This window comes from Aquarana catesbeiana, linkage group LG06 (assembly GCF_042186555.1).
Source record: "Aquarana catesbeiana isolate 2022-GZ linkage group LG06, ASM4218655v1, whole genome shotgun sequence".
Lineage (NCBI taxonomy): Eukaryota > Metazoa > Chordata > Amphibia > Anura > Ranidae > Aquarana > Aquarana catesbeiana.
This window is the reverse complement of record NC_133329.1, coordinates 333,973,904-333,997,319: the sequence shown is the minus strand read 5'-3', so window position 1 is coordinate 333,997,319 and position 23,416 is coordinate 333,973,904. Positions and strand designations below refer to the sequence as shown.

At 43.5% G+C, this 23,416-nt stretch overlaps 1 protein-coding gene across 1 annotated transcript in view; it reads right to left on the bottom strand.

Annotated features, from left to right (window-relative positions):
* CHN1 (chimerin 1) overlaps nt 1-23,416 on the bottom strand; it is a 194,131-nt gene that overhangs the window by 86,328 nt on the left and 84,387 nt on the right. The window contains exon 7 of the mRNA XM_073633857.1: nt 11,469-11,757. Within this exon, the coding sequence (XP_073489958.1) occupies nt 11,469-11,757 (289 nt within the window). The remainder of the gene's footprint in view (nt 1-11,468; nt 11,758-23,416) is intronic.

Genomic DNA, 23,416 nt, shown 5'->3' with positions numbered 1-23,416 from the left:
GATGAGCACACAGAGTCAACAACCCAATTAAGTCACACTAGAAGTTCTGATAAAAAATAAAACAACAAAAAAAAAAAAGTATACATTTTATTTCAGGAGCTGCCAGGTTCTGACAGGCAAGAACTAGTGAGGTGTAAAGACTTCACATCTCAGACCGCTAATGAACAGAATAATTTATAGATGGGTAAACTTTGCCGTCAGTTCAGGAAATATGCAGACAGAAGAGGCCGGGAAAGACCTAGATGTCAACTTTATTTTCCCAAATACTTTAAGAATGTTTTGAACCTTTGATGTGCTGACTTCATAGAGGGAAGCTTGAGAATACAAATGGGTCAAACTAATGAAGTTCTCCAACTTATTAAAAAAACACACACAACATTTAGACCAGTGAAGAATCTGTATAATACATGAGGTTGTCAATAAAGTAGATATCATTATTTTTCTAGGTAAATATATTTCTAAAGGTGCTATTGACATGAAATGTTCACCACATGTCAACAACCCATGCAATCCATACATACAAAGAAACCAAAACAAATAATTTCAGAAATTAAATTATGTGTAATAAAAGGGCATGATACAGGGAAAAAGTGTTGAACACACGAAGAAAGGGAAGTGCAGAAAGGCATGGAAAGAAAAGACAACAGCTGAAATCTATCAGCAATTAGAAAGCAATCCCGCCCCTTGTCAGTGAAAATTGTATCAGCTGGTTCAGTCTCAACTGATGGGCTATAAAAATATGTCTCATTACCAAGGTGTCACACAAGAAACATCTAATGATGGGTAAAAGCAAAGAACTCTCTTAAGACCTTCGCAACTTTATTATTGCAAAACATACTGAGGTAACTGGCTACGAAAAAACTTCTGAATGTTCCAATGAGCACTGTTGGGGCCATAATCCGAAAGTGGAAAGAACACCATTTCACTATAAACTAGCAACGACCAGGTGTTCCTTACAAGATTTCTGACAGGAGTTAAAATAATTATCAGAAGAGTTGTCCAAAAGCCAAGAACCACTTGTGGAGCTCTTCAGAAAGACCTGGAATTAGCAGGTACAATTGTTTCAAAGAAAACAATAAGTAATGCACTCAACCGCCATGACCTGTATGAACGCTCACTATGCAAGACTTTGCTGAAGAAAACACATTTTAAGCTTGTTTCAAGTTTTCTGCACAACATTTAGACAAGCCTGTGAAATACTGGGAGAATATAGTCTGGTCAGATGAGACCAAAATTGAACTCTTTGGATGCTATAATACACACCATGTTTGGAGGTCAAATGGCACATCACCACATAAACACCCCCATACCAACAGTGAAGTTTAGAGGTGGGAACATCATGGCGTGGGACTGTTTTTCAGCAAACGTTCCTGGCAAACTACATTTCATTAAAGGAAGGATGAATGAAAAAATGTAGCAAAGACATTATAAAAATCTGCTGCCATTTACCAGATGATGAAGATGAAATGAAGGGGGGGGGGGGGGGGACGACATTTCAGCAAGACAATGATCCCAGACACAAAGCCAAGGAAATTCATTTGGTTTCAAAGAAAGCAAATAATGCTGCTAGAATGGCCCAGTCATTCACCTGACTTGAATCCAATAGAAAATCTATGGAAAGAACTAAAAGATCAGAGTTCATATAGGAGGCCCACAAAACTTCAAGATTTGAAGACTGTGTGGAAGAATGGGCCAAAATCACACCTGAGCAATGCATGTGACTAATTTCTCAATAGAGGAGGCGCCTTGAAGCTGGAAGCTGTCATTACAAACAAAGGATTTTGTACCAAGTATTAAATACATTTCAGTTAGCGTGTTCAATACTTTTTCCCTGTGTCAATTCATTTTATTACACATAAATTAATTTCTGAACGTATTTGTTTTGGGTTCTTTATATGCATGGATTGTGTTACCGACATGTGGTGAAAGTTTCATGTCAATAGCACCTGAAATATACTTACCTAGAAAAATGGTGACATGTTCAATACTTTTTTTTAACCGCTGTGCATAATATATCTACACACACACACACACACACACACACATATATATATATACATACATACACACAGTTGTGCTCATAAGTTTACATACCCTGGCAGAATTTATGATTTCTTGGCCATTTTTCAAAACGATAACTCAAAAACATTTCTTTCACTCATGGTTAGCGTTTGGCTGAAGGCATTTATTATCAATCAACTGTGTTTACTCTTTTTAAATCATAACGGCAACAGAAACTACCCAAAATGACCCTGATCAAAAGTTTACATACCCTGGTGATTTTGGACTGATAACATGCACACAAGTTGACACAAAGGGGTTTGAATGGCTATTAAAAGATAACCATCCTCACTTGTGATCTGTTTGCTTGTAAGTAGTGTGTGTGTGTGTGTGTACAAAAGGTCAATGAGTTTCTGGACTCCTGAGAGACCCTTGCATCTTTCATCCAGTGCTGCACTGACGTTTCTGGATTCTGAGTCATAGGGAAAGCAAAAGAAATGTCAAAAGGATCTGCGGGAAAAGGTAGTTGAACTGTATAAAATAGGAAAGGGATATAAAAAGACATCCAAGGAATGGAGAATGCCTATCAGCAGTGTTCAAACGCTAATCAAGAAGTGGAAAATGAGGGGTTCTATTGAAACCAAACCACAGTCAGGTAGACCAACTGAATTTTCAGCCACAACTGCCAGGAAAATTGTTCGGGATGCAAAGAAAAACCCACAAATAATTTCAGGTGAAATACAGGACTCTGAAAATGTAGTGTGGCCGTTTTAAGATGCACAATAGGGCCCCTTTCACACTGGGGCGGTAGGGGGCGTCGGCGGTAAAACTATTTTTACTATTTTTTAGTGCTGTTTTACTGCGGTATTCGGCCGCTAGCGGTGCGGTTTTAACCCCCCGCTGGCGGCCGAAAAAGGGTTAAAACCCCTCGTATAGCGCGGTATTACCGCGGTATAGCCGCGCTGTCCCATTGATTTCAATGGGCAGGAGCGGTTTAGGAGCGGTAACACCGCTCCTTCACCGCTCCAAAGATGCGGCTGACAGGAGATTTTTTCTTCTCCTGCCAGCGTACCGCTTCAGTGTGAAAGCCCTCGGGCTTTCACACTGAACAAACAGCAGAGGCTGTTTAGGGGCGGTTTGCAGGCGCTATTTTTAGCGCAATAACGCCTGCAAACCGCCCCAGTGTGAAAGGGGCCTAAGGAGGTACTTGAAGAAAGATGGGCTGCATGGTCGAGTCGCCAGAAGACAGCCATTACTATGCAAATGCCACAAAGTATCCCGCTTCCAATACGCCAAACAGCAGAGACAAGCCTCAAACCTTCTGGCACAAAGTCATTTGGAGTGATGAGACCAAAATTTAGCCACAACCATAAATGCTATATTTGGAGAGTAGTCAACAAGGCCTATGATGAAAAGTAAACCATTCCTGCTGTGAAACACAGAGGTGGATCGCTGATGTTTTGGGGATGTGCGAGTTACAAAGGCACAGGAAACTTGGTAAAAATTGATGGCAAGATGAATGCAGTATGTTATCAAATAATACTGGAAGAACATTTGCATTTATCAGCCAGGAAGCTGCACATGGGACGCCTCATTGGCTACAGCAAAATAAATTGAAGGTTCTGGAGTGGCTAGCTCAGTCTCCTGACCTCAATATCATTGAGCCACTCTGGGGAGATCTCAAACCTGCAGTTCATGCAAGACAGCCGAAGAATTTACGGGAACTGGAGGCTTTTTGCCAAGAGGAATGGGCAGCTTTACCATCTGAGAAGATAAAGAGTCTCATCCAAAAATACACAGTATTAAGAACTGGGGTATGTAAACTTTTTATCAGGGTCATTTGAGTAATTTATTTGGTCATTATGATTTAAAAAGAGTAAACACAGTTGACCGATAATAAATAGCTTCAGCCAAACACTAACCATGAGTGAAAGAAAAGTTTTTGTGTTATTCATATTCTCTGAAAAATGGGCAAGAAATCAAATTCTGCCAGGGTATGTAAACTTATGAGCACAACTGTGTGCGTGTATCGTATATATATATATATATATGTGTGTGTGTATATGGATTATTATTACCATTACCTGCTGGGACATGCCAGAGTAATAGCCTTGAGGGGAGGGAGACACCCTGCCAAACGATAGCCATCAGAACTTATACAGCAGCCCGCAGTACACTGCGGCCGAATCCTCGGCTGCTCGAACATTCACTTGATAACATTATGTGAACGTATGCACTGAAGACCAGGTAGCCTCCTTACAAACCTGAGCCACAGATAGCTGATGGCGAAAAGCCCAGGAGGTTCCTACACCCCTGGTAGAATGAGCTCTCACCCTAAAGAGAGGAGCTTTAGGTTTCAGACCGTAGGCCTCAATGATCAATTTACAGACCCAATTGGCAATGGGAGCCTTGGAAGCAGCCTGCCCCTTCTAGGGTCCTTTTGGCAAAACAAAAAAGGAGTCTGATCCTCGGATCTCTGCAGATCTAGACAAATAAACCTTGACTGCTCGGACGACGACCAATGAATGCAGTCGTCTCTCTTCCGCTGAGCGAGGCTGAGAGAAAAAAAGGAGGCAAAATAAGGTCCTGATTTAAATGAAAGGCTGACACCACCTTTGACAAAAAGGATGGAGCAGGTCATAACACAAACCTGTCGTGGTGAAGGATCAAGTATGGTTCCCTGCACGAAAGGGCCGCCAACTCCAACACCCTTCTAGCCGACGTGATGGTCATCAGGAAGGCTAGCTTGCGTGACAGCAAGTCTAATGGAATTTCCTTGATAGGTTCAAATGGTTGTTTCTGTAACACTGACAGCACCAAGTTCAAGTCCCAAGGACACATAGGTGACCTAATGGGGGGAAGCAAGCGAATTGCCCCCTGCATAAAGGTTCGGATCAGTGAATGGGAGGCTAAAGGCCTTTGGAAGAATACCGATAGGGCCGAAACTTGACCTCTGATTGTACTCAAAGCCAATTTGATTTCCACAGCTGATTGTAGAAAAAAAAAGAGAATTCTCCCAATCAAGTATTTCTGAGGATGCCATTTTCTGGATTCACACCAAGCAATATAAGTCTTCCAGACCTAATGATAAATTTTCCTAGTGACAGCTTTTATAGCATTCACTAGGGTAGACACTACTGATCCCGAGATGCCACAGTCCTTTAACACCCTGGCTTCAATAGCCATGTCGTCAAATTTAGAGACTGTAAATTGGGGTGGAATGTAGGATCTTGAGACAGTAGATTGGGGCGACGTGGAAGTGTCCACGGCCCGTCTATTGTCAGTCTCACAATCTCTGGGAACCAGGGCCTTCTGTGCCAGGCTCGTGCCACCAGAATGACTGAAACCCCCTCTTTCCGAATCCTGCGCAACAAATGTGGAAGGAGAGGGATCGGAGGGAAAGCATAAACCAGGGAGTACTGTCTCCATGGAACTATCAGAGCATCTGCTCCGTCTGCCAGAGGATCCCTTGTGCGGGACACAAATTGCTGTAGCTTGTTGAACACGGATGGCAATAGGTCGACCTCTGGCCATCCTCAACGCTGGCAAATTTCCTGGAACACCCCTGGGTGTAGGGACCATTCCCCCGGGCAGATCTGCTGGCAGCTGAGATAATCTGCCTTCCAGTTCTCTACTGGGTCGCTCCCCAGCCTGACAGACTGGCATCTGTAGTCAGTACTCTCCAAGTTACCGGGAGAAAATATTTTCCTTTTCGCAGGTTCTGATCCTGCAACCACCAGTTTAGGCTTAAGCGTGCCCGAGGAGATAAGCACATTGGATAATCCAGGGCTTTTCCTCTTCTGATCCAGGCCAAGAAGATGTCTTGTTGTAAAGGCCTGGAATGGAACTGGGCATAGGGCACTGCCTCGAAGGAGTATACCAGCCGCCCTAGAAGACCCATACAGAGCTGAATGGAGGGTTGTCTGATGTCCCTTATCTGACGCACCTGAACCTTCAGGGCACAGATCCTTACAGGTGGCAAGAATACTCTTGCTTAAACTGTATCTAGGATCAGACCTAAATACTTTAGACTTTGAGCTGGTTTCAAGGCTGACATTTCAGTATTTATGATCCAGCCTAAGTTTTTCAAATACCGCACTGTGCATATTATGCTCTGTTCTAGAGCCTGTAATGAGTGATCTCTGAGTAGGAGGTCATCCAGATACCCGAGCACTAGGATCCCTTAGGCCCTTAAAAGACCCAGTACTGGTGTTAGGAGCTTTGTGAACACCTGGGGAGCTGTAGCCAGCCCAAAGGGTAGAGCCACAAACTAAAAATGACGTTCCTCTACTGCAAAACGTAGGAACCGCTGATGAGGCTGAAAGATAGGTATATGTAAATACACGTCTTTTATATCGATGGAGGCTAGAAAGTCTCCCCTCTGAAGTGAGGCTACTACTACTGAGTGGACAGACTCCATCCGAAAGGACTGTATCAGTAGATACTTGAGGGATTTTAGGTTCAAAATGGGCCTTGTGTCTGTTTGATTTCTGAAACGTAAACAGGTTTGAGTAAAACCCTGTGCCACTTTCAGATACTGGAACCTCTACAATCACTCCTAGATGCACTAGGTGCCTGAAGCAATAAGTTTCTTTTTGGAGGATCCAAGGGAACGCTGGATCTTAAAAAACTGAGGGAGACCCCCCCCCCCGCGCAACTCCAGCTTGTAACGGCAAGATATAATTGAGGTGACCCACTCGTCCTGAACTATTGTTCTCCAAATGCCTGCAAAGTGCAGCAGCCTCCCCCCCCCCCCCCAGTTGATGGAGTGTGGTTGTCCCCTCAAAAGGAGGGCTTGGTGCTGGGTTTAGAAGAATCTTGGACCCAGGGCTTCTTCTGGCCCTGCGGCTTGCTCCTGGCCCTAGCGTCCTATTGGCGGCGTAACCGCCTTGATGCTGAGACACTGGAGGAAGCAGTCCCTGAGGTTTTAAACGAGGGACGTCTGGTGCCTTTCTTCACAGGAAGAAGAGAACTCTTCCCTCCGGAAATGTTTTGGATATATTTGTCCAAATGATCACCAAATAAACATTCCCCAACGAAAAGGGAAACCTGCCAATAACTTTTTACAAGGAAGCTTGGCTGACCAGTTCTTAAGCCACAAGAGTCTGCGCATATGTACAGACGAGAGAGACAAATGAGAAACCTGCTATATTGAATCCTTTAAGGCGTTAATAGCAAAACACAGCGCTTGAGAAATATCTGTCTTACTTTCAGGCCGATCGTCCTCCTGGTTAGGCCTATCAGGCCGTTTGACCTGATCCTTTACGGACTGGCAGATACTGCTGGCTGAATAGCTGAACTGGCCAAAGAAAAGGAAACCTTTAATAATGGACTCCAATTTATTGTCAACAGGGCCTTTCAAGCCCTGTGTGTTATCTACTGGACAAGTTAAGTTCTTGTTTAAGGAAGAGACTGCTGCATCTACTGCTTGCATGCTCCATTTTTTAACAAACTTTTCATCCATGGGATATAAAAGGGAAAACCTCTTTAGGAGGAACAAAAATCCTGTCAGGATGTTCCCAATCAGCATACATTGCCTGTTCCAACAGAGGGTGTGGGGGAAAGCCTGTGCGGCCTGAAGAGGCCTCAGGGATCCCAGAGAGGACCAGGGGGGCTCAGTCACCTCTGCAAGAGGCAACTTAAAGGCAGAACGAACCATTTCGGTCAGAGTCAGGATCAAAAGCCTCTGCGACTGAGAGGCAGACAACTGGATATCTTCTTGTCCAGGTTGCTCGAAAGCAGACTCATCTGCCGGGCCCTCCACAAAGTCCTGAGCTTTAAGTTCTTTCCCATCCTCAACCCATTCCTGCTCCAGACTAGGAGGCTCCGGGGAGGGGGATCTGCACGCTTCCTGCTACCCCGTGGGATGGAGGCAATCATTTCAGCAATCCTGTGCTCTAACCTGGCTAGGGCCGAAGACAGTTCCTCCTTAGTGATAAAGGGTGAAGCAGCAGCGTTAAATGTAGGCACAATACCAGATAGGCGCAGCGGTTTAGATTGCCCGGAAGCCTCTGGTCTTTGAGGGGATACAACACTAGGGATACGACTAGGTTCATCAGGAACTACTGACATTGTTGTGCCCTTCCCTGTAGTGTTAGTCCCGCTCCTCTTTTTTGAAGACATTTACCAGCCACAAAAAGAGTACTTGGGTGCAGTACACCTTAGAAGGGAGACCCTTCAAAAGGGCTCGCCAAGCCCCTATGTAACAATCCTGCTAAGCATCTTTAGCCTACCAAGCAACACTTAGTAACCTCAAGTGACCTGGGTAAGGAAAAAAATGAACCGCTGCAAGTGTCTGTTCAGAGCCTGCTCTGTGTCCCACAGCAACCCTCTGGAAACACTGCATGCTTGGCCTACACAGCTTAAATAAGCTGAGTGAGCGCCGGAACATTCTGTGCGTGGGCAGGCATGTGTGTGGTTTGGCGAACGGGCGTGGCTGTATTCGCGTATTACGCGAATCCTTGTGCTCCCAGATAAAAGGCTACTGCGCATGTGCGGTGAAAACACTGCATGCGCCATGGCTGCCAAACAAACTGCTGAGCATAGCGGCACTCTCGCAAATGCACGTGCGCCCTGGTGAACCAAGGCGAATAGGGGCACCGTCGTGACTTCACCCTTCACGGCGGGTTCCTGTCACTTGAGGATCTTCTAGGACTGGGTACCCTTTTCATGTTTAGGGTCCACTCCCTTGGACCTGTACAGCACCCTGCAGGAATGCCTTAGCACTGTAGTACCCAGGAATCCACTTCTCAGGGTCCAGGTCCGGCGCCCGGAGTCCACATTATAGGCAAAACCTCACAGACAAAACCTCATCGCGAGTCTTCTTTGTGAGGCTCGGGTACCATTTATGTAAGCATATAAAGCTTACATAAAGCTTGTATCAAATGGATGTGATCGGTCAATCCCTTGATTCATTTAAGAACCATTTGTGGGACTAGAGACCTGGAGCTCAGAGAGCTCAAATAAGCCATGCTATCCACCTTGCAGACACTGGTATAAAACTGAAGTGCTTCCTGTGTGGGAGGGGTTATATAGGGGATCACTTCCTGTCTAAAGACTTGTGGTCTACCAGTGTCCCATGTTGTATGAAAAAGAAATGTATGTATGTATATATATATATATATATATATATATATATATATATATATATATATATATACACATACACATACACAGTATTAGACAATCCTCATATTGGGTTATTTTCTTGTATTGCACTAAAACCAGGAAAATAATTCACAGAGCAACAAATTAGCTGTAGCTTCTCTGACCTAACAGCTCAGGGATTTATTAAGCTTCTGGACTGCCTCCCAAATATGAGAGGACCGAGAGGAAGCAGTTGTCACCAATTTTCATAGCATGTGACCAATTCACATCCTGCCAGGTCAGAGGGGCTTTACAACGGGACAGCTGCAATTATGGTCATTGAAACTCAGCAGCCTGAGGCTGTCTGCAGGCTTGGCCCCTCTGATAAGAAATGGAGGAGGAGGCCGGAGGCTGCCATTTTCTGTTATCTGCAATCTCAAAAAGTATTTTACTTTTTTTATTGTGTGTGAGTTACTGTATTTTTCGCTCCATAAGATGCATTCCCCCACCCCCCCCAAAAAAATGGGGGGAAATGTACGATTCTTATGGAGCGAAAACTGACCAGCCTTGTCGTTGCTGTGTCAGAATACAGGCGCTCGGCTTCTCTGGAGGAGAGAGGAGGACAGGATGTGAGGCACATCCTGGCAGGGGCATACCAAGGGGAAGCGGTCCCCCCTGGTGCTAAAACATGGCTGGGTGTCAAGGGCGTCGCTATGGGGATGACACACGCCAATAGTGACACCATCCCAAGAGCAGCGAGAGCCCTGGCTGCTCCGTTTGGTAGTTGTTTTTTTTCAGCCTGAACACCCCCAGCACCATGGCCTGGTCCAGTCTGTCACTCCCTGCTCCTTTCACCGGCAGCTGCTGCTACAAACTCCCCAGTCCCCAGTCCCCCTGTCCCCAGTCCTCCGGACCTTCCTAGCTGCCACCCACCCAGGTGTATCTGAGGCGGAGAGCCAGCCAGCAGCCCACCGGGTGAGGTGGTTGTAGATTGCAATGGCAGTGTTGTCCACTGCCTGAGGTGAGCTAGTGATAAGGGGGTAGGAGGTGTGGGCTGGCATGGTATCCACTGCCCAGTCACCTGAGCTGGTGTGAGAAGAGGCTGAAGGGGTGTGTGTGTGTGTGTGTCTGCCCTGACACCCTGAGCTGATCTGGGAAGGGGGAGGTTGCTGTGTCCACCACCATCACCCAGGTATAGTGTAGCTAAGCTGATTTGATTTGGGGGGGGGGGGGGGGGGATTGCTGTGTGTCCACCACTCACCTATCATAGTATTAGTAGTAGTATAATATTAAATATTTTAGTACACCATTTGGTTCAGAATATTTTTTTCTTGTTTTCCTCCTCTAAACCCTAAGTGCGTCTTATGGTCAGGTGCATCTTATGGAGCGAAAAATACAGTATTTCATTGGTACTGTATCAAGTGGCTTAAAGCGGAACTTCACTCTTTCAATCAACACTGACTATTTTAACCCTTATGCTGCTTATCAGTAAATAGATAGTAAAGTATATCATATTTAATTATTTTATATTTTTGTTACATTTCTTTACTTCCTGGTTTCCTGCCCTAGGCAAATGATGTCATACTTGCCAGGAATCTTCAGGAGGGGAGGCTGGGTCCTCTCCGCTAAGCACACCCTCCTGCCTGCATGCCTGAGCTAGGGGCAGAAGGATTTGAGGAAGTACAGGAATCATTTGCCCTTACTCAAGATGGCCAAGGCCAAAAATGCTAGGGGGTGCGTTCCAAAGCAATTTATCAGCAAAATAAAGTATGGAGACATGGGTGGATGGATAAGTTTGCTTTGAATAATAAAAATGAATTAAATTGCCGTTTTGGTGCTCAGATACAGTTTAGTTCCTCTTTCAAAAAAGATATAAAGCAGTTTTCTTTGTTTAATTGCAAATTAAATAAAAATGAACAGTGCCCCCAGGCAGTTGCTGATCTCAAAACCAGTTATTGAATTAGAAGTTTAAGCACTACAGACCCACACAAAAAAAGGCTCCACCCCACTACTATCCGCTATCAACTAAAATATTAGCTTTGGGTGTAAACTAAGGTGGATTGGACTTGTACAATAATTAATCATAACTTAGAGTCTTAGAATGGTTACACACATTAAGTTTTTTTTTGTTCAACCCTGAAAGGGGGAAAAAAAAAAAAAAAAAAAAAGAGGTTGCCATACTTACTAAGCAATGTTAGTGTGGCGATCTCCCCTGCTGAGCCTGGGTGTCTTTGTGTTCTGATAGTAGAATGCATTGAGGTGAAAAACCACGAAGGTTTATAACCCCTTTAAACACAACAATAAAATTGGTATTCCCTATATACTTTTTTTCCATTATTATAACAAGACAATTAAGTGGAAGAATCAATACCACTGCTCACCCTTTTCTCCGCAGTGACATCTTCCCCCGATGAGTCCCTCTCATCATGTGCCTCTTTCACAGCTGGCATTTGCTTCTTGTGCGCTGGCTCTCGGTTTAAGGTGGTGTAACCTATATGTTCATAAATCGGGTTTATGGTCATCTTGGCAATATACTCTGCTGCCTTGGTCTCGATATACAGGGTGATCAGGCCATCGGTCACCAGGTCATGGATGGACTCAAACCTCTTTTCGCCAACAAAATGTTTTCCGTCATAGTAAAGTCTGAAGTTTCTGGTCTGAATTCCAAATCTGCCTCAAAATAAAAAAAAAGAGAAAAAACAACTATGAAAACCTCGAAGATCATTTTCTAAAAGCATCTGGATTGAACCAAGTTGTCCAACAACTGCAGACACTTTATACAAGTCAGTTCAATACATATGTGGAAAAAGTGATATATCTAGCAGTTTGGTTAAGCGTTTTTTTTTTTTTCACTGCCAGAACTGTGTCTTCTTTCAACCGCCTGCCTAAAAGATGTTATACACACTTACAATAGGCTCTTCTATTGCACTTAATCAATACGGTGATTTGATGCAGTGCAAAACCTCCACAGCCTTGTCATTTACTAGGAAGAGGCTATTCAGGGAGCATTTGGCTCTCGTGCCAACAATTACACTGAATTGCATCTGCTGCCAGAGTCTCAACTAAATGGGACAGAATGGCACAAGGGCAAGTATTCTTTATTTCTGGCTGAAATCCAAGTACTAACTCTTTGGTGTTTTACAAAGGAAGCTCTATGGTAAGCTTGCTGAAATTCAAGATTTTCACATAATATATGCATAGGACAGCAGCCTTAAGTGATGGTTTAGGCATTGCAGCTTTTTTCTTCCATTTATATGTTGCTGCATCACGCAACAGATTGGGATAAAAAAAAAAAAAAAATGAAAAGGGCTGCTTTATACAAATGCAAATTTCAAGCCGTCCTGTGACCATATACAGAAATATACAAGACCATATGCAACATACTTAAATGGATTTTAATTAAAAAGCCCCTTCTGCTGTCCTTGTTGTCCAGCATCACTCCCTCAGATGTCTACCATCATAATGGTATATTATTAATACTAATGGCAAGTTGAGATCTGTGTTTTGCAGGGCCCCAACCTCTGAACCAAATAATTTGAAAGCTAAAAAACAAAATAATCAGAACCAAAAAATTACACAAAATCTAAAATAAAATATTTGACCTGCCTAAGGGCCTTTCACACAGGAATTCAGCCTGAATACGTGTGTCGATTTTTCAAAAGAATCCAGTCTACTGGCAGGTGGGAGTAAATAGACGGACATCAATTTACACTCACCTACACACAAGGCCATTTTAAGTACGCAAAAAAAAAAAAAATGGGAAGGGGTTGGATCTTTTCCCATTTTTTGTAGACATAAATGGATGCAAACGGATGTCACCTGTTTATGTCTTTTCACGTCTGTTTCAGGCAAGAAACATTTTTTGGTTATAATTCTTCACCTATGACTATTTTCTTTAGAAAAAAAAAAAAAAAAAAAAAAACACCATGCACATATGAAAAACAGATGGACACTGTTATGAACTGAAGACAGATGTATAAAACTGATGTACAGGGATTTATTCTTTTTTTTTTTTTTTAACAGTTTACGTGACAGAACGGAGTATGCTCATGTGAAAGCTGGAGTACATCTGAAAGGCGCCACTGGATGTGGATTGCTGTATAGCTTCCAGAGGGATTTCTCATGTGTCACAGGCGTTAATGCTGTTGTAATGACAGCAATTGCTTCCGGTGAGTGTCGAATTCACCAAGACCCTTTTCACACTGAGGGGTTTTTCAGGCGCTTTTGGGCTAAAAATAGCGCCTGTAAAACGCATTAAAAACGGCTCCCCTACAGTCTCAGTGTGAAAGCCCGAGTGCTTTCACACTGTCGGGATGCGCTGGCAGGATGTTAAAAAAAACTCCTGCAAGCAGCATATTTGGGGCGGTGTATACACCGCTCCTGCCCATTGAAATGGATGGGCAGCGCCGAACCGCTGCTTTGTGGGTCATTTTAACCCTTTTCCGCCCACTAGCAGGGGTTAAAAGCGCCCCGCTAGCGGCCAAAAACCTCTGCAAAAACGACGGTTTACCGCCGACGTCCCAGTGTGAAAGCAGCCTAAGAGTTGGTGGCCAATTTCCAGAGCACTTTCAGAAGAATCAACACATGTGATATGGTTATGGATGGTTGATTTCATGGTGCGCCTTTCAGAATTACTGTGAAAACCTATTTTAGTACTTTGTGCATTTTACTATTATTCAGACGTTTTGCACTTTAATATTGGCACTAAACATTATCTGTGTAGAGAGTTTACTACTGCTTTAAAATACTAATGTACAGTACTGTGCAAATGTTTTAGGCAGGTGTGAAAAAAATGCTGTAAATTAAGAAAGGAGTGTTAGTTTATTTTTATCAATTAAAGTGAAAAATAAATGAACCGAAGAGGAATGCAAACTGAATCAATATTTTATTCACTCTTTTCACCACTCTTTGCCTTCAAAACAAGCATCAATTCTTCCAGGTACACTTGCACACAGTTTTTTAAGTTAGTTCTCAAAGATGTTTGGAACATCCTAATCACTGATCTTCTGTGGATGTAGGCTGCCTCAAATCCTTCTGTCTCCTCATATAAGCCCAGACAGACTTGATGTTGAGATCAGGGCTCTGTGGGGGCCAAACCATCACTTCTAGGACTCCTTTATGCGGAAGATAGTTCTTAATGACATTGGCTGTATGTTTGGGGTCGTTGTACTGTTGCTGAATAAATTTGCGGCCATTCACATGCCTCACTGATGGTATGGCATAATGGATAAGTATCTGCTTGGATTTCTCAGCATTGAGGACACCATTGCTCCTGACCAAATCTCCAACTCTCCATTTGCAGAAATGCAGCCCCAAGCTTGCAAAGTACCTTTACTATGATTTACTGTTGCCTGCAGTCACTCATTATTGTACCGCTCTCCACCCCTTCGAACAAACTGCCTTCTGCTACAGCCAAATAATTCACATTTTGACTCATCAGTCCAGAGCACCTATAAAGAACAAACTCAAGAGGGTGTCTGTCAGACTTCAGGCTGAAACATAAGCATCAGCAGCTTCCAGAAATGGCAAGATGGCTGTGGCTCTAAACAGCACCTCTCTGGGATGGGTGATGACAGGAAGTGGAGGGGATGTGGCTGCATGTTTCAGGGCAGACAGGAGGACCCCTTTATCAAACCAGAGGAAGCTGTTTGGTGCCACAGCCATCTTGCCATTTCTGAAAGCTGCTGATGCCTATGTTCCAGCCTGAAGTGATGGTTTGGCCCCCACAGAGCCTTGATCTCAACATTGAGTCTGACATTACAAGACAGAAGGGTTTGAAGCAGCCTATATCCACAGAAGATCTGTGTTTAGTTCTCCAAGATGTTTGAAACAACCTAACTTAAACTGTGTGCAAGTGTACCTAAAAGCATTGATGCCGTTTTGAAGCCAAAAAAGAGTGGTCACACCAAATATTGATTTAACCTTGATTTTTTTTCTTCTGTTCACTCAATTTGCATTTTTTAAATTGATAAAATCTAACAATTAAAATATATATTTTAGAAAACATTCTTACTTTGCAGCATTTCTTCTTCCTGGTGCAAACACAGCATGTGTTGGAGTGACAACATTCTGTCTCCAATTGCCCTCCTGCACTATCACCCTGTCATTTGTACTTCCAGTGGAATTTATAGACAGTCATGGCAATGCTCTATGTGCAGACCTGGTTCATCATCCAGAAGTTCGTACAATACAGCAAGTGCTTGCAGGCAGAAATGGTGCAAAAAGAATAGAACAGACCAGCAGCACAGAGATACACAATAGGATGAAATACAGTAAAGCTACAAAAACATTCTGAAAGTATCAAAAGCACAGAAATTGTTTGTGAAACACAGTGAATTAATTGTTATCCAGTTAAAGTTTAGATCTACTTTAATAATGACCGCAACATACTCGGTACTCTCTACAGACTATTGCATCTCTTGCAGATGTGTTATCTGTACCACTAGTCTTGCAAAATAACTCACAGAAAAACCACCTAAAGCCAATTGAAAACTCACTAAGAAGTGAATCTGAAGATCTTCAAAGAGAAGAGCTACAAGGCTGTAGTATCAGTCAGTACATGGTAATCGTCTAAACAAGTTCAGTGCTATTACATATACCAATGCGAAGAATGAGGGACAAGCATGTATGGATGATGATAAGTACACAAAATTTGTTTTAATGAGAAACTTACATACTACTGTAAATCTCAAACTCATGAGAGAGATGGCAAAAAATCTACCTGCTTAACGCAGGGACTCTACTGAAAGTTGGTGATGGCAAGGTTCGAAGTATTGGATAGCCAATTCATTTTTACAGATTACTTGCAGTTACAAAACCTGGGCAATTAAAACTAAACATGCCCAAACTCTCCCCCCCACGGCTCCCAAAGTCAATATTCTTAAAGATGCAGTTTAAAATGTCCTCACTGAACGTCAAAGGCTTGAACAGCCCAACGAAACAGCATATGGCATGGAAAGAGACAACGGCTTAATTGTGACATTTTTTGTTTGCAGGAAACACATTTAACCTCACAAAAGCCTTCTATATTCAAACACAAGAAATCCCCTCATGTGTACCAAGCCAACGCTTTCCCAAAGAAAAGAGAAGAGGAGTTCTTATAGCGATTAAGGACTCGGTTACATTCGCTTTCACAAGAATTAGACCTACAGGGATGATATCTAGTGCTAGTATGTCAGATAAATAACGTTCTTTACTCCATCATTAATGTTTACCTACCTAATGTCAGACCGATCCCTTCACTGAGAAAGATTTGGAAAAAGATCCAACCCCTCTGTCAAGGCCATGTTATTATGTGCGGGGCCTTTAATGCCATACTAGATCGCAAGATGGACACGTCAAGTGCCTCCACAAACCGCTCCCACAGAGCCACCCTGGCTAACTTTCTTGACTCCTCCTCTCTCTGACGTATGGCAGTGTCAACTCACCACAGAAAAAGATTTTTCTTTTTTTTTCCCATGCCCACAAAACTTATACTCTTATTGAGTTTTTCCTAACAGATAAGTTTCTTTTGCAGAATGTACACGAGTCGGAGATAGGTAGCATTACGTGGTCAGACCACGCGCCTGTGTTTATTTCAGTGGGGGGGGAGAGGTAGGGACGAGAGCAAACAGATGGCGCAATGATGTTGAGCTGATGTCTCGCCCTGAACACAAGCATCAGATACAAAAAGCGCTTCAAGAATTTTTTTAACTAAATGCTCTGTCCACGGACCCCTTCACACTGTGGAATTCGCACAAGGGTTTTATACGTGGTGTTCTGATGAAACAGAGTTCTATTGCTAAGAAGCTTAGGACACAGCGGCTGAATGACACACTAACCTTCATAAAACATCTAGAAAAATCCTACAAATTAAACCCCTTGCCTCACATTTTAGCACAACTTACACAGGCAAGACTTGACCTTAGAGAAATCCTAACGAATCAACATCTCAAACAGCTAAAAGCTTCTAAAGAAAACTTTTACCTCCACGGTAATAAAGCTGGTAGACTGCTCGTCCACCAACTTAAACATAAAAAATCTAAAACAAAAACTACCTTACCTTTACCACCCTCAAACAGGTGAGAAATTATTGAACCACAAGCAATAGCCAATGTCTTCAGCATTTACTATAGCACCCTATATAATGTACAACATCAGGAAGGCACAGCCCACTGCAGAACTAATAGATGAGTTTTTAAACTCAATCTCCCTGCCCTCTTTATCCTCAGAGGACAGGTCAATCCTTAACCAGCCTTTCACACAGAGATCCTCAAAGCTATTCAATCACTCCCACACGATAAAGCACCCGGTCCTGACGGATTTTCCTCCATACTATTTCACTACAGTCTAAATATATGGAGGAAATGGTCAATGCCGCTGTCTCTAGAGCTTCCTTCCCGGCAGAAATGTTGACTGCAAATATTATTGCTATACCGAAGCCAGAGAAGGACCCTGCATATGTACAAAACTTTAGGCCTATAACTCTCCTCAACGTAGATTTAAATATATATACACAAAACTCACCTCCACTAGGCTCCAATCCTTCCTACCTGCTCTCGTGAAACCAGACCAGGTGGGATTTGTGTCAGGCCGCCAGGCTCCAGTTGCTACCAGATGGGTCATAAATCTGACGCACCAAGCAGAGTCGTCTCGAAGGCCTTCCCTGCTGTTGACGTGAGATGCGGAGAAGGCCTTCAATAGGGTTCACTGGGGGTACCTATCCAGTGTGCTAGAGAAGTTCGGCATACGGGGCAAAATCCTTTCAGCCATTACGGCCCTATATACGGCTCCATCCGCATATGTATATTCGGAGGGTCTGGTCTCAAAACAACTTTACAATTTCAAATGGCATGAGACTGAGCTGCCCCGTCTCCGCTCATTTTTGCTTTGGTAATGGAGCCTCTAGCGGAGAAAATTAGGTCCCATAATGCCATTAAGGCAATCTTAGCAGGAGGGGAGTCCCATCCTATAACACTCTTTGCAGATGACATTATACTGACGTTAGATGACCCAGCTAGATCATTACCAGCTGTACACCAGATCCTTAACGAGTTTAACCTAATCTCCCTATATAAAAGTATATGAAACAAAATCTAACATCTTAGGTATAAATAGCAACAAAACCTTGAAAAAAAAAAAAAAAAAAAAAAAAACTTTACAAGCCCAGTTCTCATACCCTTGGACTCCCAACTCATTTCCTTACCTGGGAATCACATTGACTTCCCCTCTTTCTAATTTATACAAGGAGAACTTTGCCCCACTGCTGGCAGAAACTTAAAGAGACACTGCTAAAATGGGCAAACTCTACCTATCCTGGGCGGGAAGACTAGCAGCATTTAAAATGTCTACTCTCCCCAAAATCTTATATATCTTTAGGACACTGCCAATCCAAATGCCACTGGCCTTTTTAAAAAATATTCAGAAAACAATCTCTACATTTCTTTGGAATAAAGGTAAAACCAGATGCAGTCACAATATTTTACGGAAACATAGAAGGGCAGGGGGAATCAGAGTATCAGGTTTGCATGACTACTACGCTGCCACACTGTTAGACCAGCTTAGGTTCTGGTTTATACAACCACATCTCAAACCATGGTGTACCTTAGAACAATCCGCTGTACCAATAGGAAACCTACAATCACTTTTATGAGCTTTACCGTTTGTTCTTGAAGTGGACGCATCGGAGGTCACGGTGGGGGCAGTGCTTTCTCAGCGGCAGGTGCCAAGGCTCTTCTTCACCCCGTGGCCTTCTTCTCACGAAAACTCTCCGATGCAGAGAAAAATTATGATGTAGGAGATCGGGAGTTGCTGGCCATTAAAGCCGCACTTGAAGAGTGGCGCTACTTATTGGAGGGGGCTGCTCACCCCATTTTATTCTACACGGACCATAAGAATCTAGAATACTTGAGGTCGGCCAAGAGATTGAGACCACGGCAGGCAAGGTGGGCTCTGTTCTTTTCTAGATTCCAATTCCACATAACGTACAGACCAGGTACCAAAAACACCAAACCAGATGCATTATCTCGTATGTTCCATGACTCCAGGGAACCTTTGCCTCCAGACACCATTCTTCCGGCTGGAAACTTCCTGCTTCTTCAAGGAGATCTCATATCCCGAATTAAACAGGCCTCAAGGAATTGGTCCCCTCCTATGGAAGTTGATGTAAGCTCGCAAGACAGCCTGTTCCGATACAAGGACAAAATCATGGTCCCAGAGGATCTGAGGATTGTTGTACTGGAACTCTGTCACGACCACAAATTGGCTGGGCATTTCGGTGTGTTGAAGAAAACAGAGCTGGTACAACGTACCTTTTGGTGGCCCCAGCTAGTAAGCGACTGCAAGAGTTTTGTGGAGTCTTGTATCACCTGTGCTCGGAGCAAGAGCAGTCGAGCAAAGGCCTGGGGTCTATTAAGACCCCTACCCGTGCCGGAAAGGCCATGGAAAATGATCGCGATGGACTTCATCGTTGAGCTCCCGCCGGCAGAAGGCTACTCCACCATCTTTGTCATTGTAGACAGACTCTCCAAAATGGCCCACTTCCTACCCATGAAGGGTACCCCATCAGCTTTGGAAACTGCAAAAATATTCATTAAGGAAATTGTACGCCTACACGGAGTCCCCTCAAGTATAGTATCTGATCGGGGGGTACAGTTTACTTCCAGGTTTTGGAAAGCTCTCTGCAGATCTATTGAGATAGAATTGGCATTCTCATCGGCCTACCACCCCCAGACAAATGGGCAGACGGAGAGAACTAATCAGACTCTAGAACAGTATCTCCGATGTTTTTCTGCTTTCTCACAAAATGACTGGGTCTCTCTTCTGCCCATTGCCGAGTTTGCCTACAATAACTCTGTGCATTCGGCCATCAAGCAAACACCATTTTTTGCAAACTATGGTTTTCACCCATCCTTTTTAACCAGCTCCTTACCTGAATGTGCGATTCCTGCAGTCTCTGAAACTATGAACTTCTTCATCAGTAACAACAAATTATTGCAGGAAACCATGGCTAAAACCCAAGAGTACAATAAGAAGATGTATGACAGGAAGAAGCGAGGACAATTGTTGTTGGGACCTGGCAACCAGGTCTGGCTGTTTACCAGTAATGTAAGGATGGCCTGTCCCTCGAGGAAGTTAGGTCCCAGGTTCATGGGTCCCTTTTCAGTCAAGAGGAAGATCAATGATGTGACCTATGAGCTGGACTTATCTAACTCACTGAAGATCCATCCGGTTTTTCATGTGTCTCTACTTAAACCCGTTACCCCCAATTCCTTCTTGGGTCGCAATACTGGCCCGCCTGAACCCGTAATTATCGACAACGAGGAAGAGTTTGAGGTGGAGGCAATTTTGGATTGCAGGAAGAGACAAAACCAAATCCAATATTTAATCAAGTGGAGGGGGTACGGACCAGAAGATAATTCTTGGGAGCCGGAGGGTAACTTACACGCTGAAGAACTCGAGGGATTTTCGGAACACCCATGCGGATAGACTGGCCCGGCTGGGCATCCGGAGGCTGCCCTTAAGGAGGGGGCATTGTCAGAGAGGTTCTCGGTTCAGGACACTTACTGGGCACTCTGGAGTGCACCGGCGCGCGCGTGCTCGCGGTGTTTGGCGCCGGTTGCCCTATTTAGGCTGATGGGATGCTGTGCTTGGTGCTGTCCGATCATCAGCTTCCTGTTTCCGAACTACCTGTTTCCTGTGTATTGCTCTGATCTCCCTGTGACCCGGCTTGTTTACTGGACTCTCTCTCTCTGCCTGCAAATTGACCCCGGCCTGCCTCTGACGTTGAACCTGCCTCACCCCTTGTACCGTGCTGATTGCCTGTTGCCAAAACCTGCCTGTAACCTGGACTTTGTATCTGCCTGCTCCCTTTGTACCGTGCTGACAGCCTGCTGCCAACTTTGCTAGTGACCGGATCTGCCTGCTCTGCACCTGTTAGCTGATCTCCAGCCTACCTATTACCACCTGCCAGCTTGTGTCAGGATCCTGGGCCTTATCCCTGCAAACCACCCGCCAGTCTCTCATACCATTCTGTGCTCTCGTGCCTTCTGTGTACTCTATCAGGGGCCAGGAACCAGATACGTACGGGAGGCCATCCCCTGCTACATTGGGTTCGTCAGTCTGGTACGGGTAAGTCTGACACATAAAGAGCATATAAAATCACAGGTCCTCAGAAGAGATAGTTGGGTGTCTTCCTACCCCCCCCCCCCCCCCCCCAGTTTTTCCTTATTCTTTTTTCTTCTTTCTTTCTCCAACACATACTTTATTGTTTATCAACAGGTATATTTGGTAGTTTTCCAAAATAACATCTACAGAATTATATACAAAAACTTAAAGTTGATAGTGATAGAGATTATATATCTCTCTATCTCTAGCGATAGATACATATATGAAACGGTGCTGAATTTCTCTGTTATGTGTGTACTAACACCTATATATTTATAAGTTGTATTCTGTAACATCGTTGTTAAACTTCATATATGTTACCCCGTTTTTTATTGTAAACCAAATAAAAAATATCTGAAATAAAACTAAACATACCTCCGTTGTTACCTTCAGTAGAAAAAGTAGTAGCAGAAATGTATGCAAACATTGAAGTTTCCTGTAGAAATTGAGTTTGGACCTACCACCTACATATCCCTATTGTTTTTTTAAAGTACACCTTGCATGAAAATACAAGGGCCACTTTACTGATAGCCCAAATGAAAGCTGACAGGGTAGGGGGGGCTATTTTTTCTTTATTTGAGAGGTGGGGGGTTGTCAGAAAAGGCGACCCTGTATTTTCATGAAAGGTCCACTTTAATGTGATGAATGGCATTAGAGATTAATACAAAGGCTTGAGAGGCGGAAGACTTGTAGCCAAGCACAACTGTTAAAGTTGAGTTTTATAGATGTATATAGACTCCATATACAGTACCTTTCAAAAGTATTCACCCCCTTGGCTTTTTACCTATTTTGTTACATTACAGCCTTTAGTTCAATGTTTTTTAATCTGAATTATATGTGATGGATCAGAACACAATAGTCTAAGTTGCTGAAGTAAAATTAGAAAAATATATACATAAAACTATTTTTCAGAAATAAAAAACTGATAATTGGCATGTGCGTATGTATTCACCCACTTTGTTATGAAGCCCATAAAAAGTTCTGGTGCAACCAATTACCTTCAGAAGTCACATAATTAGTGAAATGATGTCCACCTGTGTGCAATCTAAGTGTCCCATGATCTGTCATTACATATACACACCTTTTTGAAAGGTCCCAGAGGCTGCAACACCTAAGCAAGAGGCACCACTAACCAAACACTGCCACGAAGACCAAGGAACTCTCCAAACAAGTAAGGGACAATGTTGCTGAGAGGTACAAGTCAGGGTTAGGTTATAAAACAAATATCCAAATCTTTGATGATCCCTAGGAGCACCATCAAATCTATCATAACCAAATGGAAAGAACATGGCACAACAGCAAACCTGCCAAGAGACAGCTGCACACCAGAACTCACGGACCGGACAAGTAGGGCATTAATCAGAGAGGCAGCACAGAGACCTAAGGTAACCCCTGGAGGAGCTGCAGAGTTCCACAGCAGAGACTGGAGTATCTGTACATAGGACCACAATAAGCTGTACGCTCCATAGAGTTGGGCTTTATGGCAGAGTGGCCAGAAGAAAGCCATTACTTTCAGCAAAAAACAAAATGGCACGTTTTGAGTTTGCGAAAAGGCATGTGGAAGACTCCCAAAATGTATGGAGGAAGGTGCTCTGGTCTGATGAGACTAAAATTTTACTTTTTGGCCAAAGAAAACGCTATGTCTGGCACAAACCCAATACATCACCCAAAGAACACTATCTGAAACATGGTGGTGGCAGCATCATGCTGTGGAGATGTTTTTCAGCAGTCAGCACTCGGAAACTAGTCAGAGTTGAGGGAAAGATGGATGGTGCTAAATACAGGGATATTCTTGAGCAAAACCTATACCACTCTGTGTGTGATCTGAGGCTAGGACAGAGGTTCACCTTCCAGCAGGACAATGACCCCAAAACACACTGCTAAAACAACACTTGAGTGGTTTAACCACTTCGCATCCAGGCCATTTCTGACACTTCGCTCCTACATGTCAAAAATCATCATTTCTTTGCTATAAAATTAGATAGAACCCCCAAACATTATATATGTTTTTTTAGCAGAGACCCTAGAGAATACAATGGCAGTCATTGCAACTTTTTATCTTGCACGGTATTTGCGCAGCAATTTTTCAAACACGTTTTTTTTTTTAAAAAAAACAGTTTCATGCTTTAAAAAAAAAACAAAACAGCAAAGTTAGCCAAATTTTTTTGCATTGTGTGAAAGATGA